Below are 12,655 nucleotides of genomic sequence, written 5' to 3'. Positions count from 1 at the left end.
CTTCAGCACTACATGCAGGTATTGTGTAACCACGCTTCAGCACTACATGCAGTGGATATGCAGCATATTTGCATAAAACTATGTTTATCTCTACAAAGTTAATTATTAATTGTCTACTCCCTTAGCATTATTGTTCTAGTTATCTACACTCAGATAAAGTTTATAGCGTCTGTCATTCTTTATTTGATTGATCTTTTCAAAGTAAAATCATTTGGCTACAAATTTGGGTAAAATAGTGTGAAACATGACGGTATAGAGGTGTCAGAGATAGTGGCTGCTTCTGTGCATTATCCCATGCCCGCAAGCACCGTCCTGCCGGTATAGAGATGTCAGAGGATAGTGGCTGCTTCTGTGCATTATCCCATGCCCGCTAGCACCCAGGGGCGTAGCGAGGGCGGAGCCGGTGGCGCAAGTGCTCCGGGCGACGAAAGTTCAAAGGGTGCCAGAGCCTTGCACCGCAAACTCTGTCTCCGCCTACTGCCCGCCCAGTACGCCTGCTCCCCTGCCAGCCCAGCACGCCCGCTCCATCGGGAGGTAGGGGGGGGGGACGACTAGTGCGCATCAATCAGGCACCAGCAGTCGCCCTTCCATTTGTCACCCCGTGCCCCTCTCCTGTGCATTATCCCAATGCCAGCTAGAACAACCCTGCCAGTATAGAGATGTCAGAGATAGTGGCTGCTCCTGTGCGTTATCCCATGCCCGCTAGCACCATGATGCCAGTATAGAGATGTCGGAGATAGTGGCTGCTCCTGTGCATTATCCCATGCCTGCTAGCACACCCTCCTCAGTATAGAGATGTCAGAGATAGTGGCTGCTCCTGTGCGTTATCCCATGCCCACTAGCACCATCCTGCCAGTATAGAGATGTCGGAGATAGTGGCTGCTCCTGTGCATTATCCCATGCCTGCTAGCACCATCCACCCCAGTATAGAGATGTCAGAGATAGTGGCTGCTCCTGTGCGTTATCCCATGCCCGCTAGCACCATCCCGCCAGTATAGAGATGTCAGAGATAGTGGCTGCTCCTGTGCATTATCCCATGCCCGCTAGCACCATCCCACCAGTATAGAGATGTCAGAGATAGTGGCTGCTCCTGTGCATTATCCCATGCCCGCTAGCACCATCCCGCCAGTATAGAGATGTCAGAGATAGTGGCTGCTCCTGTGCGTTATCCCATGCCCGCTAGCACCACCCTGCCAGTATAGAGATGTCGGAGATAGTGGCTGCTCCTGTGCATTATCCCATGCCTGCTAGCACCATCCCACCAGTATAGAGATGTCAGAGATAGTGGCTGCTCCTGTGCGTTATCCCATGCCCGCTAGTACCATCCCTCCAGTATAGAGATGTCAGAGATAATTGCTGCTCCTGTGCGTTATCCCATGCCCGCTAGCACCATCCCACCAGTATAGAGATGTCAGAGATAGTGGCTGCTCCTGTGCGTTATCCCATGCCCGCTAGTACCATCCCGCCAGTATAGAGATGTCAGAGATAGTGGCTGCTCCTGTGCGTTATCCCATGCCCGCTAGTACCATCCCGCCAGTATAGAGATGTCAGAGATAGTGGCTGCTTCTGTGCGTTATCCCATGCCCGCTAGTACCATCCCTCCAGTATAGAGATGTCAGAGATAATTGCTGCTCCTGTGCGTTATCCCATGCCCGCTAGCACCATCCCACCAGTATAGAGATGTCAGAGGAAGAGGCCGCCGCCGAGTCCCGGGGGGAGGAGGTGATGTAGGGGAGGTTCACTACATCTCTACCTGGAGGTCATTTGGGTGCATGTACAGAAATAGAAGCCTCCTGCTGCATTTACATACAGTGCTATGACTCGCAGCAGTGATCTCCAAATCTGATGACCCCCCTTATTCAGCCTACTGTATATGGCCTAAAGACTAGTGAGATTCAAAACTATTCAGCAGAATTCAACATTTGGCTTCTGCACTGAGGACATTTTGTTTCACAAAAGTACAGGTTGAGTTTCCCTTATCCGAAATGCTCGGGACCAGAAGAATTTTGGATAACTGATTATTCCGTATTTTGGAATATTTTTATATTTTAATGAGATATCTTGAGGTATTTTGCATTTATGTTCTACAAACACATCAAACACATACACACAAATATATTTTATTTGTGCATGAAACAACGTTTGTGTACAATCTCAGATACTGAATTTGAATGCCAAGCAATCATTTCGAGGCGGTTTATTTACCGGAAAAAAGGGTACAATGCTTATCTCCGAAATAATAATGTTACACAAAGGGGGTTATGAATAAAAGGGTTACAAAGTATAGAACATGGTAAAAAAAATAGGGATAACTTATAAAGACTTAAGACGCAGCACTGGCCCCAGGGTGACGGTGAGAAATATATGTATAGACTTCAAGGGTTAGCGCGAGTGCTAAGAAAAACCCAGGTGTGAATAGGAAAAAGCTGGGAGTGCGCCGGAATGTGCCTGAGCGTTCTATGGGAGGGTGTGTGATGTCAGCTCCTGCCCGGATATGCCTTATTCCATCGCACACTGAATAAGTGAATAAGGGCTACCCTGAGACTGCGATGACTGGTTCCCAGTGTAATCAGTCGATGGCCAGTCTATGGTCGATGGTGAGTCGATGGTGAGTCTGATACGCTGGGCTTTGGACATAGTTGCTCAGATGTGAATAGATCTACAGCCATACACATCCACATTAATTTGCAAGGCGGGATTTCACTCTAGTGATGCACCCTATTTCAACCTAGAATAATGGGTCATCACCCAATATCCCACCTTGGGTAAGTTCATGCTGATTGGCTGGATACAGTTAATACCTGGGACCACCCATGACCTGCTCATACAACTTGTAACTCAGACATAACGTCCCCTGTCATAGGCTGATCTGTAATATGGGATGTTCATTTAACCCTTTGCTATTTTAACAGCGTTATGAATATAAATATTGCTTGTTTATGACATGGAATAACGAAGGTTTCATATCTTGGAAATGATGCTTCTCAGAGATATGATAAATGCAGTTCACCTCCGCATATACTAGGTCTCGCTATTGGGAAACCTACATGCATTTAGGGACTATGGAAATATCCATTTTTACTCCTTATAGCACGTGAGAGCTGAGAAGGCTTCATCTGCTCTGTATGCTGCCGTATGGCTCAGCCCTGACATACCCTGTACATGGGAAAAATCACCACCACCACTGCTCAACACACACCAGCCGGGATTCAACACCCCCACCCCCACTCCACACACACCAACCAGGATCCGACACAACCGCCCCTGCTCAACACACAACAGCCGGGTCCGACACCCCCATCCCCCACTCCACACACATCAACCAGGATCCAACACCTCTGTCCTCCACACAATCAGGATCCAACACCTCTGTTCTCCGCTCCACACACACCAGCCAGGATCCAACACCTCCATCCCCCACTCTACACACACCAGCCAGGATCCGACACCCCAACCCCCACTCCACACACACCAACCAGGATCCGACCACCCAACCCTCACTTCACATACACCAACCAGGATTCGACACCTCCTTCCCCTGCTCAACACACACCAGCCGGGATCTGAAACCACCGCCCCTGCTCAACACACACCAGCCGGGTCCGACACCCCCATCCCCCACTCCACACACATCAACCAGGATCCAACACCTCTGTCCTCCACTCCACACACACCAGCCAGGATCTGACATCTCCATCCCCCACTCTACACACACCAGCCAGGATCAAGCACCCCCATCCCCTCTCTGTACACACCAACTGGGACCTGACACCTCCCTCCTCCCCTCCACACGCAAAGGTCCAGTATCTCACACCACCACCCCTGCTCAACACACACCAACCTGGATCCAACACCCCCATTCCCACTCCACACACACCAGCCGGGATCCAACACCCCCACTCAACACCACCATCCCCACTTAACATGCCCCATCCGCGATCCGACACCTCCCTCCTCCACTTCACATACACCAACTGGGATCTGGCACCTCCCTCCTCTGCTCCACATGCATCAGCCGGTATCTGACACCACCACCCCTGCTCAACACACATCAGCCGGGATCTGACACCCCCACTCCACACACATCAACCAGGATCCAACACCTCTGTCCTCCACTCCACACACACCAGCCAGGATCCGACACCTCCATCCCCCACTCTACACACACCAGCCAGGATCCGACACCCCAACCCCCAATCCACACACACCAACCAGGATCCGACTACCCAACCCTCACTTCACATACACCAACCAGGATTCGACACCTCCTTCCCCTGCTCAACACACACCAGCCGGGATCCGAAACCACCGCCCCTGCTCAACACACACCAGCCGGGTCTGACACCCCCATCCCCCACTCCACACACATCAACCAGGATCCAACACCTCTGTCCTCCACTCCACACACACCAGCCAGGATCTGACATCTCCATCCCCCACTCTACACACACCAGCCAGGATCCAGCACCCCCATCCCCGCTCTGTACACACCAACTGGGACCCGACACCTCCCTCCTTCCCTCCACACGCAAAGGTCCAGTATCTCACACCACCACCCCTGCTCAACACACACCAACCTGGATCCAACACCCCCATTCCCACTCCACACACACCAGCCGGGATCCAACACCCCCACTCAACACCTCCATCCCCACTTAACATGCCCCATCCGCGATCCAACACCTTCCTCCTCCACTTCACATACACAAACTGGGATCTGGCACCTCCCTCCTCTGCTCCACATGCATCAGCCGGTATCTGACACCACCACCCCTGCTCAATACACATCAGCCGGGATCTGACACCCCCACTCCACACACATCAACCAGGATCCAACACCTCTGTCCTCCGCTCCACACACCAGCCAGGATCCAAAACCTCCATCCCCCACTCTACACACACCAGCCAGGATCCAGCACCCCCACCCCCGCTCCGTACACACCAACTGGGACCCGACACCTCCCTCCTCCGCTCCACACGCACCGGCTCAGTATCTGACACCACCACCCCTGCTCAACCCAAACCAACCTGGATCCAACAACCCCATTCCCACTCCACACACACCAGCCGGGATCTGACACCCCCACTTAACACCTCCATCCATCCCCCACTTAACATGCCCCATCCGGAATCCGACACCTCCTTACTCCGCTTCACATACACCAACCATGATCTGGCACCTCCCTCCTCTGCTCCACATGCACCAGCCGGTATCTGACACCACCACCCCGCTCTGCACACACCAACCAGGATCTAACACCCCCATCCCCGCTCCACACACACCAGCCAGGGCCCAACACCTACGGCCCCAGCTAAAAATGCCCCTGTTGAGGTCCGACACTCCCATCCCCACTCTGCACACACCAACCAGGATCTGACACCTCCATCTCCCCGCGCCACACACATCAACCAGGATCCAACACCTCCACACACACACCAGCTGGGACCTGTCACTACATCCCTGCTCCACACACACCAGCCGGGATCTGACACCACCACTTCACACACACCAACCAGGATCCGGCACCTCCGGCCCCCGCTCCGCACACACCAACCAGGACCCGAAATGCGCACCCACGCTCCGCACACACCAACCAGGATCTGACACCTCCATTCCCCACTCCACATGCACCAGCCAGATTATGACACATCACCCACCCCACACATACATACACGATCTCCCACACCTCTACACCACTCCGCCCATAGACACCTCTACATCACTCACCTCCGCCCCTTTCACCTTCCACAGCCATCTGCCTGCACTGCAGAATTCACACACAGTAGTAACTGCCATCCTCCATCACCAAAGGGGTTATGGTCATTAGGATCCTTTGACAGTCAACCTTGCCATTGTCCACCTAAGGCTTGTGTTGACCTTCCAATTCTGTCAACCTTAGCCATGTCGACCTATTTTAGGTGCCGCCCTAAGGTCTTTTAACCATCATTGGTCAACCCAATGCATGTCGACCTGAATTGATTTGACCCAATGACCCATAGAATACAACTACTCAAGGTTCCTCTTGCTAATTTTAAGTACATTTTACAATCTTGTCCATGTTGTATAGTCTACCTTTAAAAGGTAGCATTGGTCTCCTCATTCTCTGTCTCACAATATGCATTGTACCATTTGTACCACTGGGATTCAAAATGCAGCTTCTTCATCAGGTGCTGCAGGCACTCCAGAAATGCCTCCTTGAATGAGGGTGATGAGAAGTAAAATATGATAGGATCAATGGACGCATTAAATGTGCTTAGGATGACAGTGTAGACCCTCCATTTCGGACTGTCACCCTCGATAAATCCCACCACATGTGATATGTTTAAGGGCATGAAGAAGACGATGAAGTTGATGAGAGTGGCCACCACCAGCCCTATGGCCCTCAATTTTCTCCTCCTCTGTATGCGAGTCTGCTTCATGATGTTCTTGATAAAGTTAACATAACAGAAGACCGTGATCACAAACGGAACACAAAAGAGCAGAAGACTTATCTCCAGGCGCACCGGCAGTAGAATGGCCAACTGGGGAGGGGAAAATGTTGTATAGCAATCTGTCTTATTGTTTTCTGCCACATTATAAGGCACAACAATCTCTACAATGTAGACAACACTGCAGTGGACTGTTGCCATGAACCAAATGACAACACTGGCCACCACAAAGTAGACCCGTTTTTGCTGCAGCTTGTACTTTATCGGGAAAGCGATGGCCAGGTATCTCTCCACACTTATGGCCATGAGGAAGAGTGAGGTGACGTAGATGCTACTGAACAGCAAATAGAAGGACAAAGAGCAAAGGAAGTAGGGCAAAGTCCATGTCATATCGGCTGCTGCTTCCACCATGCGGAATGGGAGAAAAGCCAAAAAGAGCAAATCAGAAATGGTCAAGTTGATCAGAAGAATGTCCACGGGGAGAAAATGTTTCTGGTACTTTTTAATAAGGGTGCACAGGGCTATTATGTTCAGAGGAAGCCCTGTTACAAATGCAATAACATAGACAAACAAAATGAAATAGTTTGACCCAGGGAAATCGGCCATGGTTTACTCACAGCAACATCATCCACGTGATATTAGAAGTGTAGAAATATAGCAAGTTCCTCCGGCCTTGATCTTGATACTGGGATCTTTTATTTCAAAGTTCTGAGTAAATTGTAAAACAAAAAAGAACATATAAGTATTAATGATTTGGATGCATGAATATCTCATACTGTACAGCGGTTTTGACCGAACATCAGTTTGAAAAGAGGCTGATAGAGTATGACTGTCCTGTGCTCTTATGAGCTTAATAAGAGAGTTATGAGCCAACTGAAATGTATGAAACCATTAAGGGGGTTATTCTAGTTCATTCTTTCTGACAAAATCCTTCTTAGATGGACAAAACCATATGCACTGCGGGTGGGGCAGATGTAACTTGTGCAGAGAGAATTAGATTTGGGTGGGGTTTTTCTTCAAAGGGAGATCTATATTGCAGTGTAAAATAAAGCAGTCAGTATTTTCCCTGCACAGAAACAAAATAACTCACCCAAATCTAATTCTATCTGCACATGTTACATCTGCCCCCCCCCTGCAGTGCACATGGTTTTGTCCATCTAAGAAGGATTTTGTCAGAAAGAATGAACTAGAATAAACCCCTAAGAGAGATAAAGTGGGTAAATTTGCAATCTATAGTATGACAGAAGCTGATTGGTTCCTTTGAACTACCTAGTACCATTCCTCTGCCCATAGCACGAGACTGCCCTAATCGCTTACAGTTCTGTCCTATTAATCTGATAATTTCCCCCCTTTTTAACCCCCTTTATTGTGTGTCCATAGTTGGTCTGTCTTGTCTTGTTTTTGGTGTGATAAAGGGGGAAACAATAACTATTACTTTTATATATTTGGTCTAATGCAAGTAGGAGAGGCTGACATGTACCCCAGAAGGGATTTGTGGACATTGCCTTCATGGGGAGGTCTACAACTGTATTTTGAGGGGCACTTTGATGACCATGTTTTTTCAAGGTGAGTGTTATACCCCAGAACAAAATATCCACAGACAAAAACATCCCCTAAGCCATCAAATGAACACCATAAACAGATGTGCATCCTTGAACCTTATCATACAATGTACCACCACCACACCACAAATAGATAGCATAAAAAAGGGACACTGCAGAATGAACCTTGCACCTGGCCTCCTCCATCATCTTACCCAGTTATCAGTAAATCCACTTACAGTAAGGAATATCACCAACCAAATCAATTGACAAAAAGACCAGACTCTATGTAAGATTTCGAAATCATGAACTATTGCCCAAATAAGGTCCAAGGAAGTACGCTGAATCAAGTTATTGCCACCAAGATGTACAACTAATATTTAATGCCGACCAAACCTCCAGACAGCAGCCAACACATACCAGTTCAACTCATTCCACAACATAGCAACTAGGATTATGAGCTGCAAATGATTGGGCAGCCTAATACACAAAATGAGGGCCGATATTCCAAACAAGCCTATTATTGAGCAATGCTGTAAAGTACAAAAAGACCAAATAATAAACAAAAACCAAACTCGCCAAACAAAAGACCAACAGAATAACCACAATCATGAGGTTTATGACAAACCGAAACATGATCACCAGATCAGAGGTAAAAACAGAAAACCTACCAGAATCTTTTAAAAATAAAACTAGTTGAAGCATCGGTACTTGTTTCCTAGCAGCACGGCGCCAGCGATTTTAATTGTATCCATCGGGTCCTAAAAAATCGCGTTGAACACATCGCATGCAACCACATCATATGCAACCAAATCGCATGCGATGCGATCAATGCGATTTTTACATTGGAACCAATGTAAAATGGTCCCTGAGACCCGATTTTACATTGGGCCCAATGTTAAATGCCCCCCAGACCCCAGTTTTCATTGTATACCCACCCTGATGGGTGAAATGCCCCCCATTGTTAACGCCACCCTACGATGAATGCCAACCCGAAGCGTGGCGAGCGAAGTGAGCCCGCGAGGGGTGGTGGTACGCGTCCTCCGACCTTTTCATACCCCTACTATCCACGTCGACGTGGAGTTGATTTTATACAGTGTGGCAAACACAGCAAGCTACCGAGCCCAAAGCGTGGCGAGCGCAGGGAGCGCCGCGAGGGGACGCGCATTACTTCACAGGTTTTACGCGTCCCCTCGCGGGGCCCGCTGCGCTCGCCACGCTTCGGGCTCGGTGGCTCGCTGCGCTCGCCACACTGTATAAATACAACTCCACGCCGACTTGGATAGTGGGGGTATGAAAAGGTCAGAGGACGCGTTCCACCACCCCTCGCGGGCTCGCTACGATCGCCGCGCTTCGGGTTGGCGTTCATCGTGGGGTGGCGTTAACAATGGGGGGGCATTTGACATACAAATCACCCATCAGGGTGGGCATACAATAAAAAAATGGGGTACATTGGCCCATTTAACATTGTTCCCTATGTAAAATCGGGTCCATTGCATTGGTTGCATTGTATGCCATTATAATGGCATACAATGGACCCGATTTTACATAGGAACTTAACATTGAGTACAATGCATTTGATGTTAAATCGCGTCGGTCGCGTCGGTCGCATCGCATGCCATTAAAATGGCATGCGATGGACCCGATTTTTTAATTGTCGGAAAAAGGCTAAAAATAGCCCAAAATCGTGACGGTCAAGTCCATCGCATACCTTAACTTAAGGTACCGAAGCATCCAAAGAAAAAAAAAACATTGGCTTCCACCAAATATCACACCCATGTGGGGGTGCCGGACGGCTTCCCGACAGTCGGGATTCCGACAGTCATTCCTCCGACGTCGGAATCCCGACTGCTCCCTTGTGGGGGTCCATGACCCCCATAGAGGGAGAATAAAATAGGTGGAGAGGGCAGCTCGCCACTGTGCCCGCAGCCTGGTGAGCGCAGCGAGCCCGCAAGGGGCTTCATTGTGCTCCCCCCGCTGTGCAGTCGGGATTCCGAAGTCTGACTAATGACTGTCGGAATCCCGACTGTCGGGCATATATATCACACCCAGATGTGGTAACGAAAGTGGTAGCCTTGCAAAAAATAAATGGGTACCAAATGCATGCAAAGCCAAGCCCAAAATAGCAATACAAAATTTTAAAACCTGACCAAATTAGGATTACCCATCTTCTGTTAATTGCTGAATCTTCAAATACGCATGTGCTAAAGATACCGATAAAGTCATCACAAACTGTGTGCATCAATAACCATTGCCTCCAGTCCAATTTGTAAGTCTAGGAATAGAGGGGGGGCTTAAGGCTTGGGCCCACGGGGAGTTTTCCCTGTCCCTTTGTTGGCTAGTCCAACCCTGGAGCTGAACCTAGGGCTAGTGAGGTTGTGAGGCTATTAAACTTAAGGTAACATGGATCTATACAATTGTTCAGTAATTTATCATCTTTTTATTATCGCATTGACTGTTCCTATCACATACATAACCACTAAATTGGAATAAGAGGAAGTGGTTACAGCAGCACGTTGGTGACAAAAATAAATACATTAAAAACAATAGGATGTCATCTGTCTTCCAAAGTCAGTTTGGCTCTATACCAACCTCTGAGGGCCCTAGAGACCAAAAAACTTTTTTGTCAGACTGAACAAATAAATTCAAGAAGAATGCATCCTCCAAAAGAAACGTAAGCATGCCAGATTACGAGCGATGCACAATAAAAGAGGACCATTGAGGTAAGCACAAAACCTGAAAGTCCCACTGGCATCGGTAAACAGCTGCATGTCCACATTATTATGCAATGGCTTTGGCCAGTTACATAAACCATTACAAGTGGCAAGCAAATACGCAGGTCATATTTATTTTCAGCAGACAGGCATAAAAAATTGTGAGGACTACATATCTCAACTAAGGTCTTACTTACAGGATTCGGTCACCGATTATCTACAAAAAGATCCTCCTCGATGAGGAAAATCAGGCAGCCCCAAAAAATGTACTGGACCATTGGCAAAGTTACTTTATCAGCCTCTAAACTGGATGTAACAGCCACCCGCAAATTGCCCACCTTGTCTCACGACAGCCAGTAACAATCCTCTAGGGTATCAGTTCTGATATGCAAAAGTTACGTGACCTGTCCCTCAGTTTTATAATGTGCAACTGGAGCACCAAGTTCCAAAGTTAGCAATTGCTTAGAACGTAACTGCATACATGATGATTCTACCAGGCCGATGCAGTGATAATCATCAAGGTAATAAACCACGCCGTCCCAACCACCACCAACAGTCACGCAGCAATGAAGGAATGTGCTAAATCATGTAATTAATGAACAAGACACAAATGATCACTTAGGCACGCACCTGTCTATGAACTATTCACCCTGCAAATGGAACCCCACAACAGAAAGAATCAGGATGGAGGTGTAAAAGACGGAAAGCTAATCGAACATCGGTCTTTGCACGTTGAGCTCTGGACACCACCAGCAACAAAGTAAGAACCAATGTTGATGTCCCGAAGCATTATAGATTATACAATTACAGCTATGCCCTCCCCTATGAACCTCATAGGCTGTTATCATAATAAATGCAAATTCCAGTGAACGACTATAGATAGAATTGTTAAAGGCATGCTTCTTTTACAACCTCAGGGTTCAACATACCCCATGCATGTTTATTATTTACCAGTTACTTATATAGAGCAGACTTATTCTACAGTGCATTACAATCAACGTTCTTAAAAGGTTTCCAAGAGAAAGGACAAAAACTAATCAACACAAATAAAAGAAAACTTTCCATTGAAGGCTCAATAAAGAAGATACTGTATTCATGTAATGATACCTTTAACAGCTTAAAGTGTATAAGTATAGACATCAGATTCACACGGCTGTTTCCAGATCGTAGACCTTTGGTAATTTAAACATTTCTTATGATATAATTTGTAGAGATGAGTGGGTCCGGATCCCCGAGATCCGACAGATCCGAATATCGGGGATCCGGGCCAGATCCGAGCCGGCTCGGGTGTTCCCGCCTGAATTCCGGACCAATAACGAGGCCGAACGTCATCATCGCGCTGTCGGATTCTCGCGGGAGCGGGATCTTATAAAAGACGCACGCGCGCCCGCCATCTTCACTCCAATCTTGGAGAGGGAAGAGGGTGGTTGGGAAGCTCCGTGTGCTCCGTGCTGTGCTCTGTGCCATGTGCTCCGTGACCTGACCTGTGCCCTCACTGCCCTGTGCTGTGCTCCGTGCCATGTGCTCCGTGCTGTGCTCCGTGACCTGCCCTCACTGCCCTGTGCTGTGCTCCGTGCCATGTGCTCCGAGCTGTGCTGTGCCCTGTGTTGTAGACTTGTGGCCTGAGCCCTGTAGTGTGATTTAACTAACTAGGTGCTGCAGTGCTCACACGCAGGGGCTGCAGTGTCCACTGTCCAGGGGCTGTCCTGTGGCCCGTGCCCTGATGTGATTTATTTAGCCCTAAGCCCTGTGTTGTGATTTATTTTATTCACGCCAGATAGGGGTCTTGTTAGATATTAAACTGATATAATCAGATACTACCTTGCAGACTAAATAAGTGCTGCACGAAACGTCCACTGCTCCTTGGCTGAACATGAGGAAGAGTGCTCAATCAAGCCAAACAGGGGTTTTGGTACTTGATTGGATCTTCTACCAGAGGAGCGCAGCTACTAGTATAGCTTTGAACAAAGA

At 48.3% G+C, this 12,655-nt stretch overlaps 1 protein-coding gene across 1 annotated transcript; it reads right to left on the bottom strand.

The window, feature by feature from the left end:
- Window positions 1-6,075: 6,075 nt before the first annotated feature.
- On the bottom strand, window positions 6,076-7,035 carry LOC146041461 (free fatty acid receptor 3-like). The gene has a single exon (XM_083161438.1). The coding sequence runs from the start codon at window positions 7,033-7,035 to the stop codon at window positions 6,076-6,078; it is 960 nt and encodes a 319-aa protein (XP_083017564.1).
- Window positions 7,036-12,655: the final 5,620 nt, after the last annotated feature.

Source organism: Crinia signifera, chromosome 19 (assembly GCF_055691185.1).
Source record: "Crinia signifera chromosome 19, ASM5569118v1, whole genome shotgun sequence".
NCBI lineage: Eukaryota > Metazoa > Chordata > Amphibia > Anura > Myobatrachidae > Crinia > Crinia signifera.
Note: the sequence above shows the minus strand (reverse complement) of the source record. Positions and strands in the feature narration are given on the sequence as shown.

Bases quoted from the DNA above. Each gene is read 5' to 3' on its own strand.
- LOC146041461 (XM_083161438.1), bottom strand. From the start codon at position 7,035: ATGGCCGATTTCCCTGGGTCAAACTATTTCATTTTGTTTGTCTATGTT.